This window comes from Neoarius graeffei, chromosome 16 (genome assembly GCF_027579695.1).
Source record: "Neoarius graeffei isolate fNeoGra1 chromosome 16, fNeoGra1.pri, whole genome shotgun sequence".
Lineage (NCBI taxonomy): Eukaryota > Metazoa > Chordata > Actinopteri > Siluriformes > Ariidae > Neoarius > Neoarius graeffei.
The window spans coordinates 15,703,146-15,725,174 of NC_083584.1; the positions used below are offsets into that span (position 1 = coordinate 15,703,146).

General features: G+C 41.4%; 1 protein-coding gene across 1 annotated transcript in view; it reads left to right on the top strand.

Moving 5' to 3' along the window:
- xab2 (XPA binding protein 2) overlaps positions 1–22,029 on the top strand; it is a 43,675-nt gene extending 21,646 nt beyond the window's left edge. The window contains exons 9-19 of the mRNA XM_060942567.1: positions 8,736–8,855; positions 8,960–9,091; positions 13,459–13,590; positions 13,684–13,797; positions 14,033–14,195; positions 14,307–14,497; positions 17,517–17,639; positions 17,805–17,970; positions 21,199–21,307; positions 21,420–21,529; positions 21,620–22,029. Of these exons, the coding sequence (XP_060798550.1) occupies positions 8,736–8,855; positions 8,960–9,091; positions 13,459–13,590; positions 13,684–13,797; positions 14,033–14,195; positions 14,307–14,497; positions 17,517–17,639; positions 17,805–17,970; positions 21,199–21,307; positions 21,420–21,529; positions 21,620–21,681 (1,422 nt within the window). The 3' untranslated portion in view covers positions 21,682–22,029. The remainder of the gene's footprint in view (positions 1–8,735; positions 8,856–8,959; positions 9,092–13,458; positions 13,591–13,683; positions 13,798–14,032; positions 14,196–14,306; positions 14,498–17,516; positions 17,640–17,804; positions 17,971–21,198; positions 21,308–21,419; positions 21,530–21,619) is intronic.

The following is a 22,029-nucleotide window of genomic DNA, read 5'->3' on the forward strand; positions in this document are numbered from 1 at the left end:
GAAGACTCGTATGAGACCTCTGATCTGTTGAGAAGCGTTGGTTATAAGCCCGTATTGAAAGAGGGTGCAGGACCAACAATGAAATAAAACTACAAGAAATGGAAAGTATTTTTATTTTATTTTTTTAAAAAGGAAAGTGAGTTTAGTTGCACTAGTCCTCCTGGAGCGTGAGCCGAGGGTCGTTGGTAAAACCCGGGATGGGACATATCACTCAGGCAGTGACCTCCCTGCGATTGTTGCTAAAACTGGTGACATCCTGTTCCGTCCCAGGTTTTAGTAATTCCCTGAGCCAAGCAGTAATGGCGGAGTAGTCAGTAGGGCAAATGAGTGGACCAGCTGTCTGATTTTCTCCACTGGATATCGCTGCCATCTCGCCCTTGCGTGGAAGAAGCGCATGAACGGAGAACTGAATGAACAACTGAAAGTCAGATTGTTTCAAAACAATTGGCCACAAGATCGGCCTTCGAGAAGCGAGAACACAGACGGGTAAGCTCCGACTCCCATTTAGATAAAACAAAAACAAAACACGTTTACCTGCATTTAGATTAATACATGTAACTTATGTTGTGTGTTTAAGTTACTGGTATAAGATTATTTAATTTGCTTCAGAATGTGATTCTCAGTTCATCTGATTATTTAATTAGCCTTTTACGTTTTATCAGTGAAAATGCATGCATGTACATGTATGTTGCACAAGTTAGAACACCTATCCTGTTTTAATGAGAGTCAACCCACAATCAATGAAGTCAAATCAGTCTTAGTTGAGCAAGTCGGTAACGGGATTTCTTACTTTCACCATAAATTTTTATTTATATGACTTCGATCTATAGCTGTAAAAGGCCTCGGCCTTAAAGGGATAGTTCGGGATTTTTGACAATCTGTATGGCATCCCCATCAATAGTGTTGTGCAAACACACTGACTTACCCCTGACAGCATCCTGTGAGTCCAGTTCTTGTCCAGTTTTGGTCCAGACGAAAGTAGTCCGGCCATGTTTTTGCACCGTGTCATGGCTGAATCCTGAATGACTCCTATTTGTATAAATAGGGCACTACATAGGCAGCAGTGGTAGTTTATTTTTCCCTGCCATGGAAGTGCACTTGTATACTGAGGAGGAAGGCAATTTGCATTACAGCCGTGAAGCGGCTCTGTTTTCCCTTTCGGGTGCTCTCGTTTTCTGTTAGAATTTGGTAAAGAAAAAAATAAATAAATATTATTTACCAGCTTACCGGGTCCATGAACATAAATCTGACAGCTGACAAGGTCGGGATATAAACGAATCGAATACAAACCACCCGCCGGGACTCCTACTTATGCGGCTCCAGCTTATCCTTGAAGCTGGAGCCGCAGCTGGATGAAGCAGGCAGCGCGCAGTGATAAGAAGGGAGAGAAAATAGTGCCAAGCGATTTCGAGGTCTGACTTTTTATTTGACAACGGTTTTGTGATGCAAATATATCACTCTTTTGAACACATACTGTTTTGAGATGAAAAACGTTTTACTTTCGTGACCCCAACAAACTGGCCGGACTACTTTCGTCTGGACCAAAACTGGACAAGAACTGGACTCACAGGATGCTGTCAGGGGTAAGTCAGTGTGTTTGCACAACACTATTGATGGGGATGCCATACAGATTCATGTCAAAAATCCCGAACTATCCCTTTAAAACCGGTTCCTGCTGTGACATCATGCACTCAGGCATAGCTGGCTCAGCGGGGCAGCGCGAATGCCAACTTTGCGGTCAATTTTAACACTCAAATATATAAAATACAGTGCTCAGCGTAAATGAGTCCACCCCCTTTGAAAAGTAACATTTTAAACAATATCTCAATGAACACAATTTCCAAAATGTTGACAAGACAAAGTTTAATATAACATCTGTTTAACTTATAATGTGAAAGTAAGGTTAATAATATAACTTAGATTACACATTTTTTCAGTTTTACTCAAATTAGGGTGGTGCAAAAATGAGTACACCCCACAACAAAAACTACTACATCTAGTACTTTATATGGCCTCCATGATTTTTAATGACAGCACCAAGTCTTCTAGGCATGGAATGAACAAGTTGGCGACATTTTGCAACATCAATCTTTTTCCATTCTTCAACAATGACCTCTTTTAGTGACTGGATGCTGGATGGAGAGCGATGCTCAACTTGTCTCTTCAGAATTCCCCATACAGTAGGTGTTCGATTGGGTTCAGATCAGGAGACATACTTGGCCACAGAATCACTTTCACCCTGTTCTTCTTCAGAAATCCAACAGTGGTCTTAGATGTGTGTTTAGTCATGTTGGAAAAGTGCACGGCGACCAAGGGCACGGAGTGATGGTAGCATCTTCTCTTTCAGTATAGAGCAATACATCTGTGAATTCATGATGCCATCAATGAAATGCAGCTCCCCGACACCAGCAGCACTCATGCAGCCCCACATAAGGACACTGCCACCACCATGTTTCACTGTAGGCACCAGGCATTTTTCTTTGTATTCCTCACCTTTGCGACACCATACAGTTTTGAAGCCATCAGTTCCAAAAACATTAATCTTGGTCTCCTCACTCCAGAGTATAGAGTCCCAGTAATCTTCATCTTTGTCAGCATGGGCCCTGGCAAACTCTAGGCGGGCTTTTCGTGCCTGGGCTTTAGGAGAGGCTTCTTTCATGGACGGCATCCATGCATGCCATTCCTCTGCAGTGTACGCCGTATTGTGTCACGGGAAATAGTCACCCCGGTTTGGCTTTCTACTTCTTTAGATAACTGCAGTGAACTTGCATGCCGATTTTCTTTAACCCTTCTCATCAGAAGACGCTCCTGTCGAGGTGTTAACTTGCGTGGATGACCTGGACGTCTCTGTGAGATGGTTGCGGTTCCATCTTTTTCTTAAATTTTTGTACCACTTTTGCTACAGTATTCTGACTGATAAAGCTTTGCTGATCTTCTTGTAGCCTTCACCTTTGTGATGTAAAGAAATTATTTTCTTTGGGGAATTCTGAAGAGACAAGTTGAGCATCACTCTCCATCCAGCATCCAGTCACTAAAAGAGGTCATTGCTGAAGAATGGAAAAAGATTGATGTTGCAAAATGTCGCCAACTTGTTCATTCCATGCCTAGAAGACTTGGTGCTGTCATTAAAAATCATGGAGGCCATACAAAGTACTAGATGTAGTTTTTGTTGTGGGGTGTACTCATTTTTGCACCACCCTAATTTGAATAAAACTGGAAAAAATGTGTAACCTAAGTTATATTATTAACCTTACTTTCACGTTATAAGTTAAACAGATGTTATATTAAACTTTTGTCTTGTCAGTATGTTGGAAATTGTGTTCATTGAGATATTGTTTAAAATGTTACTTTTCAAAGGGGGTGTACTCATTTACGTTGAGCACATATATAATATTTTAAATTCCCATTTATGCAGCATACAAGAGTCAAGGATGGAGATACTGTCCACTCAAATTTATTTAAAAATAAAGGGTCTGCGTTTCTCCTTTAAGTATTCATTTTCCTCTGTAATTTACTTATTTACTTTTAAAATCAACATCGACAGCTACACACAACGGAGCGACCTGGCAGCCTGCTGCTAATCCCTTACAAAATCCTTTGCCTTGTTGCTTTTTTGTTGTCTTGCTAAGTTTTGGCTGAGCTGAAGTCCCAGCTCTAATAATAACAGTTCGCATCAGCTCCGATGTGTGACGTCATGTTGTCTTGACAACCATGTAATATCGTAAACCATATTCAATGCTCATTCTCTATTGGGTAGAGTGACGTAATACACGCAAGATGAGCGATATGCTAACAATATTGCATGCTATCAAAATGAAACCCACTAGAAGGGAATATAATACATGCATTTATTCCATCGAAAAAGTGTGCATCAAATTTTGCATTATCTTAAACATGTCTTTCATAAAACCTGATATCAGAAAATACCAGGGAGTGTCCAAATTTCAAATCGAATTAAAAGTGGAGCTATCTGAATTACTGCCACTTTCAAACTTGGGGACTGGAGTCATCCCACACTTCTCCAAGGGGGAAAAGTTATTCTGGTGATCCAAAATGGCAGATCACATCCCATCTGGCTTCATCTTTTACGCTACGTTCACACTGCAAGGCTTAATGCTCAATTCCGATTTTTTTGTGAAATCCGATTTTTTTGTGAGGTCGTTCACATTAACAAATATATGCGACTTGTATGTGATCCTCAGTATGAACGAAAAGCGACCTAAAAGTGTTCCGCATGCGCATTGCAGGATACGACGACGTCACACGCAGTGAGCATGGCCAGTGGAAATCAGCTCCCTAACCTCTGCGTCCTTCCATTGAGAAGATTCAGAACCTTCACAGCCTGAAGCGTCCCTCGCATTGATGTCATGCGCAGGGGCGCAGATACGTTTTTTGAACTGGGAGGGACAAAAAACTGGGGGGGACAAAGCTGCCAGCAAACCAACCCCAACCCCGATATGCCTGTCAAACTTGTTGTTAGTAACCATAGCAACCAAGCTCGAGCTCGCAACCTGTGCAGTCTGCGCAGCTCAACCAACCGAATATCAGTCTTTGTTTTGTTTTATGTGAGTTGTTGCAACTATGTATACACTGCTGTGCACTAGGGTTGGGCGGTATCCAAATTTTGATACCTTTAAACTGTCTCTGTGTTTTCCCGGGGTATACGGTATTACCGAGAAAAAAAAATTTTGTTTCGGCCTACTGTGTAACGTGCGCCTATGCCTCAAATGTACTATTTAAAAGCAGCATAGCGAATTGTGTGCATTGTGGTATGGATTAAGCAGCAAAGCGAATTTTGTGCATTGATGAATGGATTAAGAGATATTTCAAAGCATCACGCAACTCTTCCTTCATCTTGAAAATAGCATTCAACTGTCGTTTACACATGTCTGCGTTGAAACGCCATTTGCAGCACTATTTCACCTACTCCATCAAAAAAAGTACACGATGAGCAGGATCATACCGTTTCAAGCATGGGAAATAAAAAAAAGAAAAGAAAAAGAATCACCCAACACCCAAGTCCGTTTAGACTGTGCGATAAACCATATTCTTCAGCGCAAATGAGGCGAACCTAATTCAAATGCGTGATAGCTGCACAAGGCAAAATCATATGGGCCCACGTCATGCCATGGCGGGGAAATTAATAATCAAATGGCCTTACCTTGCTTAAAACGTTGTCTTGATCACATAACTCCTTACAATTATTCCACTTAAATCCATACGGTTTAACACGCCCAACAAAGATAGCAAGCGCATTGCTAATTCCCACCAGAAACCTAACAGTTTACGCTACGATGTTTTCTTCCGTTTCTTCAGTAGATGACATTTCAAACGTTTATTACCCACATCCCAAATGTCATACGTTATATTATTTTACCTTGTTGTTACTCATGTAACCTACTCAAAACACAACTCATTGGAGAGATCTCGTGGAAGTGGAGTACCCCAGGCTATGGTGTGCCTTAGGGGACATATTAGATTTTTCGTTTGGTTTGAAACCAAAATACTGCCACACTGCCGATGTTGTATTTTTTTTTTTGCCACTAACTCGTTATCTTGACTTGCCATCTTTCAACCGCGGTCTCAGTCTCTTTTTTTTAGATAGGACAGTAGAGACAGGAAATGAGCGGGGGAGAGAGAGACGGGATCGGGAAATAACCTCGGGTCGGAATCGAACCCGGGTCCCCGGATTTATGGTACGGTGCCTTAGCCATCTGAGCCATGACACCCCCGATCTCAGTCTCTTGCGAAGCTTTCTGTCAGACTCCAAATGTCACGCAGGGTTGCCATGGTAACGACATAAACAACCCTGCACGCGATGAGAACTTCTTTAGGAAATTGATAGAATTAGTGAAAATACGATCACACAGTTATTCGGGATGATCTTCAATTTATTATTTTATATTATGACCTCATGTACTCCATATTTATTTAGATATTATATATTTTTTTAAAATGACGGTAATGAGACCGATACCGTTGGTACTTTTGGATACCTCGGGATACCTTCTTACCGTAATACCGCCCAACCCTACTGTGCACCTCAATAAACCGAATGGTAATTAGTCTTTTGATTTTTCCGTGAGGTTTGCCTTATGCAAAGAAAGACAGCATAGACGTTTTTTCCTCCCTATAAGTGGGGGGGACCGAACGAGGTGAATTTAAATCTGGGTGGGATGAGTCCCACCCTCTATCTGCGCCCGTGGTCATGCGCCATGTTGTTGTAACTTTTTTTGAGAGACCCGCCGCCTACTTCAGCGCAGAATAGTGACGTTTGTGGCTTGTTGATGACGTGAAAGTCGGATGAATGCGACCTGGCGGTTCAGACTGAAGTCGCATATGAAAAGATCGGATAGGAATCGGAATTAGGACCACATATCCAAATGGCCTGGGTCGGATTTGAAAAAATCGGATCTGTGTCGTTCATATTGTCAATAAAAGATCGGATACAGGTCACATATGGGCGAAAAGATCGGATTTGAGTCACTTCAGCCTGCAGTGTGAACGTAGCCTTAGCTGCATATTGAAGTTTTATTCAACATAAAACTGAAAAAGCAGATACCAAACATCAACTTGAGTGAAAAATCACAAGATTGCGCTGTCATGGCGAGAGGTGGAGAGCGTCTTTTTGTGCGTTTTGTTTGGAAAACATCTTTTCTAAGTGTCAGCAGTGCCTCTTTATCTTGAGGAAACTCCACAGACTTCAGGTTCACCCATTAGTCCTGATGGCTTTTTGCAAATGTTTTATCGCATCTATAATTACTGTTAATATTTCAGCCTGGGTTGGGTCACTAACATTTTTGCAACCCACTCAACAAAATCGTAAAGTAATTGGATTGGCACAGGAGCTACTTACCGTATTAGCATCTACAATAGAAGGACTAAATTAAAAGGAACACACAGCTTTAGACACTACACACACACTGCACTGTCAATACTGTCTTTTACCTTCAGGTCAGAGATGCAGGTCACTCGCCTTCAGGACTAGAAGAGCCATGTCACGTTTTGTGCCTTTATCCATTAGACTTATGAGCGGTTGAACATGTGTTAGGGCTGCACGATTATGGAAAAAATGATAATCACGATTATCTTGATCAAAATTGCAATCACGATTATTAATCACGATTATTCTTGATGTTAGGGAAATCACTTAAATTTTATTTCACTATATTCAAACAAACAATATGAACAGCTTTCAGTGCAGAATGAAATTTAAAAGAGAAATTCTGATTTCCAAATGACAAATAAATGAAATTTATCCAAGAAATTACCAAAGGATGAAGGAACTGAAAACTCAATTGCAACAATTACATAGCATTATACTGAGGCCTACAAGTTTTTAGCTAGAAAGACCAGCCTGTCAACATGCTCTGGCTTTAAACATGAGCGAAGGCAGGTCACAACATTGCCTCCAGTGCTAAATACGCTCAATCTGTTACCTACTCTCACGCTATCACCCCTTGAAGAAGATACCGCCAGTGTTGCCAGACACTGCTGATGTTTTCCAGCCCAAAATATGTTCAAATCCGCCAAAATGCACTTAAAACCACCCAATCTGGCAACACTGGATACCGCTGCACTGAAGCTCTGTGGACTTGGCTTGCTAGGCAGAGTAATGAAACCTTACATGCGTTGGTTCGCCCCCTAATGGTTTGGCGGAGTACTGGTCAAAAAGTGCTTGATCAGATATGCAGCAGAGCTCGCATTTTAAATGGAAATAAATTGCGATTTTCATTTAATTTAATCATGGCAGCCAAAATTGCGATTTTCGATTAAATTCGATTAATTGTGCAGCCCTAACATGCGTGTGTGTGTTGTGTTTTGTAAGCTTATTGTTCACTCTTAATTGGTGTATGGGGTATGTTGTATGTCGTGTGTGTGAGTAGATGAATTGGATATGCACTGATGCTTTTCCCATGTGAAGTTCTTTGAACTGAATGTTTTTCATCAAAACTGGCTTTCAGTCAGACCTGAAGTCATTTTACTTAAATGGGAAAGATGCAGATGTGGTTTCAAAAAAAATTGTGGCGGTTACTTTGCACGAGGTCAACTTTAACCCTATGGATTTGCCATACATGTGCGCACACAACGAGTCACATTGTGACTTCATTCTAGAAAAAATAAATAAATAAATGAAGGAACTGTGTAGTGTGATTTTAAAAAAAAATCTTTTTTTTTTTTACCTTCAGGTTTAAAAAATAAAATTGTGTCTAACGCACACAGATTGCCTTGATTGTTGATTTTCATTGCTTCCTGAACCTTTGTTTTCCTTTCCAAAATCATATCACATCAGAATTTTCCATAATCATTATATCACATTACATTAATGGCATTTAGCAGACACTCTTGGCCAAAGTGATGTACAACATACCCAGAGCAGCCTGGAGAGCAATTGGGAGTTAGGTGCCTTGCTTAAGGGCACTTCAGCCATTGCTACTGGTCCAGGGAATCAAACCAGCAACCTTTTGGTCCCAAAGCTGCTTCTCAAACCATTAGGCCATGGCTTCCCCTAATCACCTAATTTATGCTTCATCTGAAAGACAGACAAGATCCCAAAGTCCTTTAGACTTGTCCCCCCCCCCCAAAAAAAAGGGTGTGAAATGCACCAGGATCCTTAAATATGTTTACGTTTCATGTGGAAGCCTTGCTTTGCTTTGCTCTGTGCCAGTTAAACATACTTTTACCTTTTAAATGGATCTATCTTGTGATTACTAATGTGTGTTCTTTGTGTGTAGATAATAAACACCTACACTGAAGCTGTGCAGACCGTGGACCCTCTGAAAGCCACAGGGAAGCCTCACTCACTCTGGGTCTCCTTCGCCCGCTTCTACGAGGATAACGAACAGCTGGATGATGTATGAAACAAATACAATCTCTCATTGTGTGCTCAGACTTTCAGCACGGCTTTGATGATATCCTGAAAGGAATGTGTGTAACAAATGATTGAATCTCCTTTAAGGCCAGAACCATCTTCGAGAAGGCCACCAAGGTGAACTATAAGCAGGTGGACAACCTGGCAGCAGTGTGGTGTGAGTACGGAGAGATGGAGTTACGGCACGAGAACTACGACCAGGCGTTACGTATACTCAGGGTGAGATGGTGTTGATCTTAAGCACGTTTATGCATGTGTTAAGAAACACATGGTCACATGACCATCAGTATAGCAACAACATGTTACCTCAAAACATCCTTATTTATTCAGTAATGTGTCCTACAAAACAAGTAGCTTTGAAAGATTGCATAAATGCCCGTCCCAAATCCTCATCAAACATGTATAAAATAATTTTTTAATATTTTCAAAATATACCACAAGTGTTTAGTTCATCACAGAGCCCACTGTGCCTCACGATTCAGACACACATCTGCAGAATCTGTACATTTGTTCTTTCTGATTGTGAAAGTAAACAAATGATCAAATAGAAAATCCATCTCAACCCTTCACGCACACATTTAATTCAGATCCGGCTCTTCAAATCACTTTACTCAGTCTGATTATTAACAGATTAGACTCCATGCCTCTCTCTTTTTTCCCTTCCCTTCTCCTTTATCTTTAAGTGAATAATGGAGGCTTTGTACCATCACCTGACCCCATAGCAACGTTAACTACGCCATCATGTTTTCACAGAGGACGCTGTTTTCACAGAGACTTTGTGAAGTATTCTGTCTGATATGTTGCGGTAGACGGAGCTAAGTGTAAGAAGAGTATTTATTTGCAGGTGTGATATTTACAAAACCAAAAGCAGAGTCAGAAACATGGCTACAAACAAATGTGACCGTGATAATGAGAGCACTTCACAAAGCCTCTGTAAAAAAAAAAAAAAGTGCCCTTGTACTGTTTGTGTTTGCTGATTGTGCTCAGATCAGTTTCAGGTGTTTCCCCATAATGACTGGGTCCCAAGCGTGTGCACAATGCGCTCCGAAGGATCCTTGAATGTAAATGCACTTTTTAAGTCTCGGCGAAGGTTAGGCTGTGTCAAGCCACTGTGTTGCTCATTTTCACCTCACTGAGCACCACGCTGCAGTTCTGAAAGAATAATAATTTTATTTTTTTGATTTCTTACCTTTTGTGGAAGTGAAGGTAACATACCATCGTGTTTTTGATCTCTCTGTTTGACACGGAGTCCTGTGATGTGTGTGTGTGTGTGTGTGTGTGGGTCTCTCAGAAACTGGGTACTGTGGGGGTACCCCACTAAATATACTTGGTCAATAAACTACAGTTTTGAATGGTGATGTTGGTTTTAATTTGGAATAAAATGAAAGAAATAATACAGATAAAACTAAATCTTTGATGTGAATACTCTATTCAGAATTTGGCAAAAATTCTGCAAATTTGTGGAAAATGGTTAGCCTGGCAAGCCAGACTAAATGTGAATATTTAGTCTGGCCTCGATCCGTAGACATTTCCGACGGGGGTGGGTAGGGACAACCCGCTTTCTCTCAAACTGTCTCTGGTCACAGCGTTGGCCTATACGCACAATCAGCGCAACAGTGACTGTGACGTAGTCAGAGTGCGCAGTGGAGGAGACCTTGAAATAAATAATTTTTCAAAATGCGTATTAATTAATAAACAGGTTCTAGATATTAAGAGGTTTGGAGATGATGACCACAAGTTTGGAGTCTGTACCACATACTTAACATACACTCTTATTTTTTCCAAGTGTTTTTCAAGGGTTTGCTTAAACTGTTTGAGAGTTTTTATTTAGTGGTGTTTGGTGAAATAATTTCCCTTAAATTTAAAATAACGGGAAAATAAGAAACAATCAAAAAGTAATGTTTCAAAGCTGTTTATTAATTCTTCGTACTGCACAAACTAGCCCCATCCTTTTGGCTACGAGCGGAGCCAGCTGGTAGATCAGACTTTTGCCATAGCCGGTCGGCAAAACAGCGAAAACGTCCTTCTTGAAAAGGAATGAGCGGAGAGCCTCTTCCTGCTCATGTTTCAACGAAAACTCCAAGTCTAATTCTTCTAAAACTGATTCCAAAGCGGAGTCAAACGCGCACTGTTCACTAGCGGTAGCCATCTTTCCTGTTGTGCTTTCTCCAGTGTTGCGTAGCTTTGTCGTCACTCCTGCAAAAGCCCGTCCAAAGAATCCAAACAAAAACCTTGCGTTGTGATTGGCGGGCACGATTTGATGCCCGGGGTGTTTTTGTTTATATGGTGCGAGGCTAGACCCACTCGCTAGGCAAAAATATTTTTGGCCGCTAGGCCGGTGGGTCTAGTTTACTAGGCTAGAAAATGGTGGCTTGATCTGGGACATGATAAATGGTTGACATCGCATTCCCTTCAAAAGGTTGTAGTCCACTGAAAAGTCTACAGTTATCACTAATTGTATTTTAAGTTGTAACTTTATACACCTAAGGATTAGTGCGCTCACAGAATAATCACGATGACAGGCGTACTATGAATAGCCACACGTACACAGAATAGCCACGTAGGCGTAAATACGCGTAGGCGTATTTACGTAGGCGTACTACGTAAATAATGACAGGCGTACTAACACTTTCTGCGCGCTTCGACAGCGCATTGATACGGAGCTCAGTATCAATGCGCTGTCGAAGCGCGCAGAAGGTGTTAGTACGCCTGTCATTATAGTGCGGACTTTCCATAGCATAGAAAATCGCCACGTTTCAATTTGTGTAACTGAACTTGTTTCATATCACTGGTCATATAAACCTATGTAAACAGGAAAAACGCGGAAGAGTTTGGTCGCGTCTAACTACAGCCCCAAAAAATACCATTGGCCATGCTGAGCCTAGCTACATTGCTAACAGGAGTGACAGCGCGTCTGACTGACTGGGAGGTCGCGCAAAGCTCGGAGAGGTACGGAGCAGCTCGTCTCAATTCAGAGAAGAACATATTTCATTATGGAAGTACGGTGGACTGTTCCTTTAAGTTGTGAGAATGATTACATTTTAATGCAGTGTGTAAATCTGCAACTTGTTCAGATGTGTTATAAGTAATGATATCTTCGCTGTAAAAAGAAACTAGTAAAGAAAAAACATGTTTCCATGTTACGTTAGTGATGAAAAAAGCAAATAATTGAATAATTCAATGGGATATTGTGTGACAGTTTCAAACTTTTGTGTATTACTATTATGCTAATTGATAATTTGGCAGGGGCGGCACGGTGGTGTAGTGGTTAGCGCTGTCGCCTCACAGCAAGAAGGTCCTGGGTTCGAGCCCCGGGGCCGGCGAGGGCCTTTCTGTGTGGAGTTTGCATGTTCTCACCGTGTCCGCGTGGGTTTCCTCCGGGTGCTCCGGTTTCCCCCACAGTCCAAAGACATGCAGGTTAGGTTAACTGGTGACTCTAAATTGACCGTAGGTGTGAATGTGAGTGTGAATGGTTGTCTGTGTCTATGTGTCAGCCCTGTGATGACCTGGCGACTTGTCCAGGGTGTACCCCGCCTTTCGCCCGTAGTCAGCTGGGATAGGCTCCAGCTTGCCTGCGACCCTGTAGAAGGATAAAGCGGCTAGAGATAATGAGATGAGATGAGATGAGATAATTTGGCACAAAATAAGGGGTGTATCTACATGACATCCTGCAGGCACAACAAAGTCAAGTTTAATAAAACGTATGATAACTGATGAACATTCGAAACTAAGGAGTAAAATTAAAAAATAATAACAAATATATTTGTTTTTCTGTCCAATAATTGAATTTAAAGAGACAAATATGTGTACAGAAAAAGAGATTCCTTGGTTATTCAAGTGGGTTTTTAAATGCATGCATGTTTCCATGTTAAAATTTTCCACAGTGGAGGCCAGATAAAGCAAGATTCTATCTTTATTCTTATTAAACATGACAAAAGAAAAATTGAGTGTTAAGTGAATGCAAAAAAAAAAAAAAAGAGTAAAATTAGAAATTTCTTTTTTGACCATAATGTCCCAAATGAGAGACCAGTTTCTGAGACGGACCCGTGTGTGTGTGTGTGTGTGTATTCCTATATTCATATTCACCCACCCCACCCCCATTTTCTTCGACATTTAGCAATTCCCCCCCAATGATGAATGACTTTTGGTAAATTTAAAAAATCTGATGTCTTTGTTTCGTTCAGAATGATTTGCACATCAAAAAACGCAGTAAAACCTTCCCATACTGATCAAAAGTAATTAACTGGGGGTGCCCCCGATCATGGAGGCATAGTTTTGCCTCAGTTTGCCTTCTGTCTGAAGGAGTGAAACAGCGTGCCAACTTTTTTTTTTTAAATTGTACCACATCTTTAATTAAACACTTATTTTGAGTCCTATTACAGTCAGAGACTGAACGATGGAGTCCTTAAATACAAAGATTTCGCAATTTGATGCAACACGTTTCACTTTTTCTTTTTTTTTTTAAAGTTCATGTCCAGTAGTAGATAATGTAATAAAACGTATTCAAAAACGCTTTATCTGCTATGTAACTGCTGATGTGCTTCAGTCAGTATGTTATTTCAGCTAACGTTGTTGTCTTTTCACAGAAAGCCACGGCGATCCCATCGAGAAAAGCCGAGTACTTTGATTCTTCAGAACCAGTGCAGAATCGAGTGTATAAATCCCTGAAGGTCTGGTCCATGCTGGCAGATTTGGAGGAGAGCCTCGGCACCTTCCAGGTATCAGTTAAATACTACAAATTAAATACTGCTATGAGTAATAATTGACATTTGAAGATGTATATGTAAACATTGTGTTGATTCTTCTTGCAGTCAACTAAATCGGTGTATGACCGCATTATTGATCTCCGCATTGCCACGCCTCAGATCATCATCAACTATGCCATGTTCCTCGAGGAACACAATTACTTTGAGGAAAGCTTTAAGGTGAGACTGCAAACTAGTGCTAATGGTGTTTAGTTGGTTTGTTTTATTTTAAATGTTGAATTATTTGCTTTTTTTAAATTAAAATCTTCAAATAACAGAAAAGCGTACAGCGCTGCTGGTTTGCTGGTAAACCTATATGTCATGGTGCATATCATGTATTGTAGAAATGTCTTCAATTGTTGTTATGTGATGTTTTTGACACATCGCCTGCCCATAAATCTCTGGTATATTTCAGGCATATGAGCGTGGCATTGCGCTCTTCAGGTGGCCAAACGTGTATGACATCTGGAACACGTACCTCACCAAGTTCATCGATCGCTATGGAGGCAAGAAGCTGGAGCGAGCGCGAGACCTGTTTGAGCAGGCTTTGGATGGGTGTCCACAAAAGTTTGCCAAAAGTAATGCTTGATTTGAGTGTATTAATATGCAATTCAGGTGTAGTGTTTAAATCTATTCTGGTTTCCAAAGATTTGTGAGTGAGTTTTTCTACGCTCTGTTCCATTTCCCAGCCATCTACCTGCTGTATGCTAAGCTGGAGGAGGCATATGGACTGGCACGGCATGCTATGGCTGTGTATGAGAGATCGACGCAGGCTGTGGAGCCTGAAGAGCGCCACCTGATGTTCAACATTTACATCAAGAGAGCTGCAGAGATCTACGGAGTCACTCACACCAGAGCCATCTATCAGAAAGCCATTGAGGTACAGTGCACTGTGTGTGTATCGGGGTCATAACGGAGAACCATCAGGGCCTTTTAGGCCTTCAGGGAAGGTCCAAACATATCAGCATTTCAAATGTTATATTTAATTTCTTTCATTCTTAATTTTTTTTCATAATTCCATGAGGATTATTCTTTTCTAATTCTAATTGGGCCTCATTTTCTGTCAAATTTGCTTCAAAAATGAAAGGGTTACTGTCCTGAAAACATTTAAAATCGACTTATCCAATGAGATTGTTTTGTTTGTTGTCTCTCGGCTGAGAAGAGTTTAGAGCTGGCTCACTCGTTGGTTAGGACTTCATTGCCGGGACAGAAGGCCATAGCAGTGTATGTTTATGTAGAAAGTGACAGATGAATTAACCAATCAGATGTTGATTTATAGTGGGAGGAACCAAAAATGTATCGCACTCCACTTTCTCGAAGGCTAACACGAGCTTAACCGCGAGTCGGCGCCGTCAGCACAGCAGTGACGTCACTTTCCAGCTGGTGTAGTGTTCATCAGTAGTGTTAGCGAATCCTAATAAAGCAGTCAAGCCAGTGCTATCTATCGAGAGCAAGTAGCACAGGCTAACGACCGAGAAACTAAGGGGAGTATCTCACTGGGCTGCGACAGCTTGCAACAAATTGCGAACATCATTCGCGAGAGTGTTTCAAAAGTGTCTTGAAACATTCGTGGGGCTTCTCAATTTCCTCGCACCTTTGTTGCTGAAATTTTGAACAGGTTCAGAAAATTCGTGCGACAAAATTTCTCTCAATTTCGCCGCAAATGCGTCGCTGGTGTCGCAAAGCTGTCACGAACCCTTCTCAAGTCAGTTTCCGTGAGACAGGAAGTGCGAGTTGAGACAGGAGGTGCGAGCCAGTATTTCACTGGGCTGCGACAGCCTGCGACTAGTTGGAGATGCAACAGTTGCAGTAAAATATGCGAATATCAGTTCAGTGTGATTCCAAGTGAAAATTGTCGCTAATTCGCATATTTTATCGCAACTGTGTCTCCAACTAGTTGCAGGCTATCGCAGCCCAGTGAGATACTGGCTTAAGATTTCTGTCTCCAGACTCTTGCACGCTCACTGCAGGATTTTTCACTCAGACTTAAGTATTCATTTCCCTGGATAATTTACTTAGTTACTTTTAAAATCAACATCGACAGCTACGCTCAACGGAGCAACCTGGCAGCCTGCCGCTAATCCCTTACAAAATCCTTTGCCCGTTGTCAGTTTGGGCTGAGCTGAAGTCCCAGCTCTAATAGTAACAGTTCGCCACTGCTGAATGGTATGGGATTTTTAAGACTGATGCTGATTTCATTTCATTTGAGGATTTCGAAATCTGATGATGATGATTGGCGGCACGGTGGTGTAGTGGTTAGCACAGTCGCCTCACAGCAAGAAGGTCCGGGTTCGAGCCCCGTGGCCAGCGAGGGCCTTTCTGTGCGGAGTTTGCATGTTCTCCCCGTGTCCGCGTGGGTTTCCTCCGGGTGCTCCGGTTTCCCCCACAGTCCAAAGACATGCAGGTTAGGTTAACTGGTGACTCTAAATTGACCGTAGGTGTGAATGTGAGTGTGAATGGTTGTCTGTGTCTATGTGTCAGCCCTGTGATGACCTGGCGACTTGTCCAGGGTGTACCCCGCCTTTCACCCGTAGTCAGCTGGGATAGGCTCCAGCTTGCCTGTGACCCTGTAGAACAGGATAAAGCGGCTAGAGATGATGAGATGAGATGATGATTATTTTTTTAAGAATTACTCTGATAACATGAGAAAATGACATGATGCAGTTTAAAAATACTCGTTTTATTGTTATAAATGATACTTTGAACAAAAGTAAAACAAAGTGTATAAGTTTTGATTAATAAGATTCTCTCCATCTACTTAACCGCTTGGGTCAGCTGATTGTGATTTCAGGAATTCTGAAAACATTTGTTGCCGGCAGTGGAGTTGCAGTCTGCCCTCTGGTGGACAAAGTATGCAACAACACTTAGAACTTGGTTGATGCTGAAACCGATTTATCTGCAGTAAACTCATATCAGTCAATGATATCAGTTGGGATCTAGTTCCTACAATGTGAATGGAACACTTGTTAGCTCATCCGGCCGACAGGCAATCATGACATCATGTGTTGTCCGTCTGCCGTCATGCACATTTTCACAAATTGCTTCTTCTCTTTCAATTCTTCACCGATTTTTATCCCCCGCTGGCTGAAAGGCCCGAAAAGGGATTATGTCGTGGCGATGTCCGTCCGTCCCGGGAAGGGTGCTCACCTTCTGAAATCAACTCCTCTCACAGTTTTTGGAGGAATTTCACCAAACTTGACAGGATTCTTTGGTATATGTCAGTAATACGCATATTGCAATTTCATTCAATTCAGTTGCATTTTACAAGAGTTATGGCATAGTTGCCTGCGGGGGGGGGATATTGTGTTCTCGGTGCACTCGTTGATTTTGGTAGGAAGGTAGGTCTGCCTGGGGTGTATATAACTTCTGCCCAGATTTGCTTAATTACCAATTATTAATTAAGTTATGGACTAATTAAGCCTTAATGAGCAGTCCAACAAAAATCGCTGCTTCTCGGTCAATTCCTTGCCGTTTTGGATTCTTTCTGGCAAATAGGTCAGTATTCCTAGGGTGTTTTATAGCCTCTATATATAGCTTGCAATACTTACTGTGCAAGGTGGCCCACTTTAGATCGTTCCTTCTGGACTAGACGGGGCCGGAGTGAGCTACGCCGTCATTGCCGGTCTCGTTAATAAAGCACTCCGACAGCATTTTAAATTGTAAGCATCCCCGTGAAGTCTGAGAGCTCAGAGGAACTGTACATGGACATGGGGAGAACATGAAAGACTCCACTGTAGGGAGTACCTAGAGAAGCAATGAGCGCATGATTTTTCTGTTGTTTAAGTCAGATGATAGTTTGAAGGCACACGGTAGAGATTAATGGATTAAATCATTGCTTAAGTGTCACATTTAAGATTTGTGTGTGGGGATCCCCCCCCCCCTTCTTTCTTCCTGTCCAGGTTCTCCCAGATGAGCATTCCCGGGACATGTGTCTACGCTTTGCTGACATGGAGAGCAAACTGGGTGAGATCGATCGTGCGAGAGCTATTTATTCCTACTGCTCCCAGATGTGTGATCCCAGGGTGAGTCATCAGTCATTTCTCCTCCGTCTCCACGTTTGTATAAACTTGACCTTGCTCTCACCACTAACTGTTTGTATTTACATTTATTCATTTGTCCAATGAGTTCTGCAGTCACTCTGTTGTATTGTTCCAATAATATTTATCTCCGCTTTGTATCCTTTCTAGATGACGGCTAATTTCTGGCAGACGTGGAAGGAGTTTGAGATCCAGCACGGGAACGAGGACACGATCCGCGAGATGCTCCGGATAAAGAGAAGCGTCCAAGCAACCTACAACACACAGGTCAACTTCATGTCCTCACAGATGCTCAAAGCAACCACCAGTGCTACAGGTAAGTGAGACGGCATTGACTATTAAGACCTAATTTTCCCAGTGATACTGTAACTATTGGCACCCTTCTATAATAATAATAATAATAATAAAATCACTCCCTGCATTGGGATGCTGTATGCTTTTATTTTTATTTCTTACATAGTGCCATTTTTAAGCCCAAACTATCCTGCTTTAAATTTATCACCACGATGACATTTACAGGGTTCCCGCCGGGTCTAAAAAAAGTCTAAAATCCAGAAAGTTAAATTTTAGGCCTTAAAATGTCTAAAAAACACACATTTTCATCCCAGGTCTAAAATTTAATTTATCCAAGTCTAAAATTCTTACATCCGCTCAGTCCGTTCCTAGAAGTGCCTGCAAAACATTAATAAAAAATGTGCCGGTTGCGTTGTTGTCTGCCTGCTAAAAAACTTCAATCACCGATGATCGCGGCAAGCATGCAACGGTCCAGTTTGTCCACTACGCCTACCGTAGTTCTACCTTCTAAGTTCCCGCCGAGTTTATGCAGTCTGTGGCAGTCAGAGAAGGTTAGCGGTTGTGTTGGCAGTGCGATGAAGAGTGTGGATAGCGCGTCGAATAATAGTGAGTAAAGAGGTTCACATACTTTTGCCACTCACAGATATGTAATACTGGATCATTTTCCTCAATAAATAAATGACCAAGTGTAATATTTTTGTCTCATTTGTTTAACTGGGTTCTCTTTATCTACTTTTAGGACTTGTGTGAAAATCTGATGGTTTTAGGTCATATTTATGCAGAAATATAGAAAATTCTAAAGGGTTCACAAACTTTCAAGCACCGCCGTAAGTATGAAAAACGAGAACGTTCTGCGAGCAATAGGCTGGAGCACACTATCGCTAAAAGGAGCTGTGTTGGGCTGGAACGGTGGGTTAAATAGCCGCTCACATTAGCGCGGAGAGCTTTCACACGGTCAGCGGTCTCAAAAGTAGCCGGTCACCGGCAGCAAATTGCCGTCTGTGGCTTGTTATGCCGCCGGCTATTGTCAGTCGAGTCACAAAATTTAATATTAAATATTTCTGACGGCAAAAAAAGTTGTGAACGTAAATTACATCCACTATGTCATGTATGTCCGTTGCCGCATCAACTTTGTTTACATCCTCAACATGAGTGCGGCCATTACTGTGTTGCCAGATTGGGCGGTTTCAAGTGCATTTTGGCGGGTTTTGAACATATTTTGGGCTGTAAAACGTCAGCAGTATCTGGCAACATTTTTTTTACTTAATACAAGAAATTAATGGATGCCAATGTTTTTGCCAAAATGGTATTTTATTTTCCATTGTTTAGGCAGCTTCAGCATCACACTGTGAGATTCTGTTCAAATTGTTTTTGTTCTTCTATGAAGCCTGAGCCATTTATTTTATTAGTTTATAATTATTGTTTGATTTAGTCTTCAGGAGAGACTGCCTGCACACAGTACTAGTATTAATAGTTTTTTTTCTTACATGAAAGCTGAGGCATTTATATTATATTTTAAGGTAACTTCATGTTGTGCTGTGAGGTTCTCTGCACTTTAACTTTTGAACCAACAGGTGCATTTGGATAAGTAAAGTCTATTTTTCTGCATTTTTGTAGTCCTGGTAATCTTTTATATTGGTAAAGTTGTTTATAGGACCATTTCTCAGTGTCTTTTGTTTTTTTTAATCAATAGTTTTTCAGTAATAACTTAATATTTAACATATCACTCTATTTTAAACAAACCCCCCCCCCCCCCCCCCCCATGGCTTGCCCCCATAGTCTTCAAAATTTCTGTGGGAAACACTGGCATGCGTAACAACGCTAATCAAGCTTAAGCTAGACGACCCGCCTCAAATACCCGTCCCGGGTAAATGTTATCCCAATTTTAGACGACCTGTTCCAAACCATCCCGCCCCATGAAAAATTCGTACTTGCATATCCATCCATCCATCCATCCATCCATCCATCCATCCATCCATCCATCCATCCATATCCCTGCACGCTTTGCGTGCATTATGTCTGCCGCTGGCAGACATTTTACCATTTTGCACCCTGCTGTAAATTATTTGTACCCTGCTATTCTCCCAAACTTTGAAGCCCCTGGATGTGTATGCATTTTTACTGTTAATATGGTTGAAATGGTTGCTACAGCAAGTGGAGGTCTGCGATGCTGTGGTTTGCAGCATGGGGTTCACATGAGCAATCAAGAAAGTCATCATCTGACAACAGTGCATTATATAATGCTGTTTTATTACCAGAACACCACTAACCAAAAGTTTAAATGAGTTCTGTTGCAGTTAGGGGAAAAAACCAAACCCCTACAGACTGCATTTACTGCACAAATGCCCTTTATCACTCTATTGTCTTGTACTTTTGTTGCTATGTGACATAATGTACTAATGTTGCCATATGACATATAAATAAGCACACAATCAGTTTGTATCCCTGATAGTCAGTTTACCAATACAAATGACTTTGTTTTGAGAATTTAACTTGATTGTCTTTTTTTGGGAAGGGCGGGGGTAGGGCAGATTGTAATGCTTCGTGTTGGTCTAAAAAATTTTCATAATGGTCTTAAAAAGTCTAAAAAAGGTCTAAAATTTAACTTACTGAGTCCTGCAAGAACCCTGATTTAACACTTAGTCACTACTGGAGAGGAGGTACCGTATGGGGCAAACTCGTATTAATACCGCAGGAAAACAGGACAGGGTGAAAGATGATGCAGTCATAGTTAGAATTATTTTTTTAAAGATTCTTTAGAGGTGCTTTGTTGTTGTTATTATTTTGGATTAAACATATCAGTTTCTTTAATTTTTTTTCCAGGAGTTTGATGGAAATTTGTGTATGATTTTTTTTTTTTTAATATTAAATGTACATTTGGTTATTTCTTGAGGGGTGGCAGTAATTTTGGAATTCACTGATTTGAAACACTAGTTGAAGTTGATGCCTGATGGACATGAAAATATATATTGATAAGGATTTTTTTCTGTCTGCCTCTGTGTTGTCTTGTTTTCTCTCTTTCTCTGTGCCTGTGTGCGCACGTCTGTCTCTCTCTCTGTGCGTGTCTCTCTGCCTGTGTGTGCCACTTTCTTGCTTTCTGTCTGTCTCTGCCTCTGTGTGTCTGTGTCTTGCTTTCTGTCTGTGTCTCGCTTTTTGTGTGTGTCTCTCTCTCTCTCTCTCTGTCTGTGTTTGTTACTGTGTGCATGCGCCCGTGTCTCTGTCCACCCGTCACTGTCGGACCTTGTCCCAGGCCAGAGTGGTGTTGATGACATGATGATGTTGGAACAGAAAGCACAGCAGCTGGCTGGAGAAGCTGAAAAGGACAAACCTAAACTGAAAGAGAAGATCCTCTTCGTCAGGTCTGACTCATTCTTCCTCACTTTTTATTTCCTTTCCTCATAAACTCCACTCAGTGTGCATTATAAGTAAACTTTGTCTCATTTTGTATTCGTGTGTGTAATTATGGTGCAGGAGTGACGCCTCTCGCAGTGAACTGGCTGAACTAGCCAAACAGGCTAACCCAGATGAGATCGACATTGACGATGATGATGATGATGAAGAGGGAGATGGAGAACCAGACGGTGAGTTCTCCTGCACAGTTTAATGCTGACTCTGAGTGTCAGGATGTACCTTCAGCAGTACTGATGGTCTTTCTCTTGTCTTTGGTGCAGAGGTGCAGCTCGAGCAGAAGAGCATCCCTACGGCTGTGTTCGGAGGACTGAAGGACGACTGAACGCATTATCACTGATGTTTATCACAAACATCACACCTCAGCATCCTGTTATAGACAGAAATAGGAGATATTTGCCAAATGCAAATGAGCGGATTTGAATTGGTCGAGCTTCTGTACACTTCCTGCTGCTGAGTTAATGGCATGTCCGGTATCTGCATCAGCATGATGAGCAAAGTTCCAGATATGAACACAGGGGGTCGCTCTTTCCACCGATTCACACAATCTTAGAGTTTTAGAACTTGCTCTTGTTTTTGTCTGAGAGATTACTACAAACATGTTTGTAGTACTACTGTAATTACTACAAATTGTTTTTGTGTACTAATAAAAAAAAATGCACACTGATCAAAA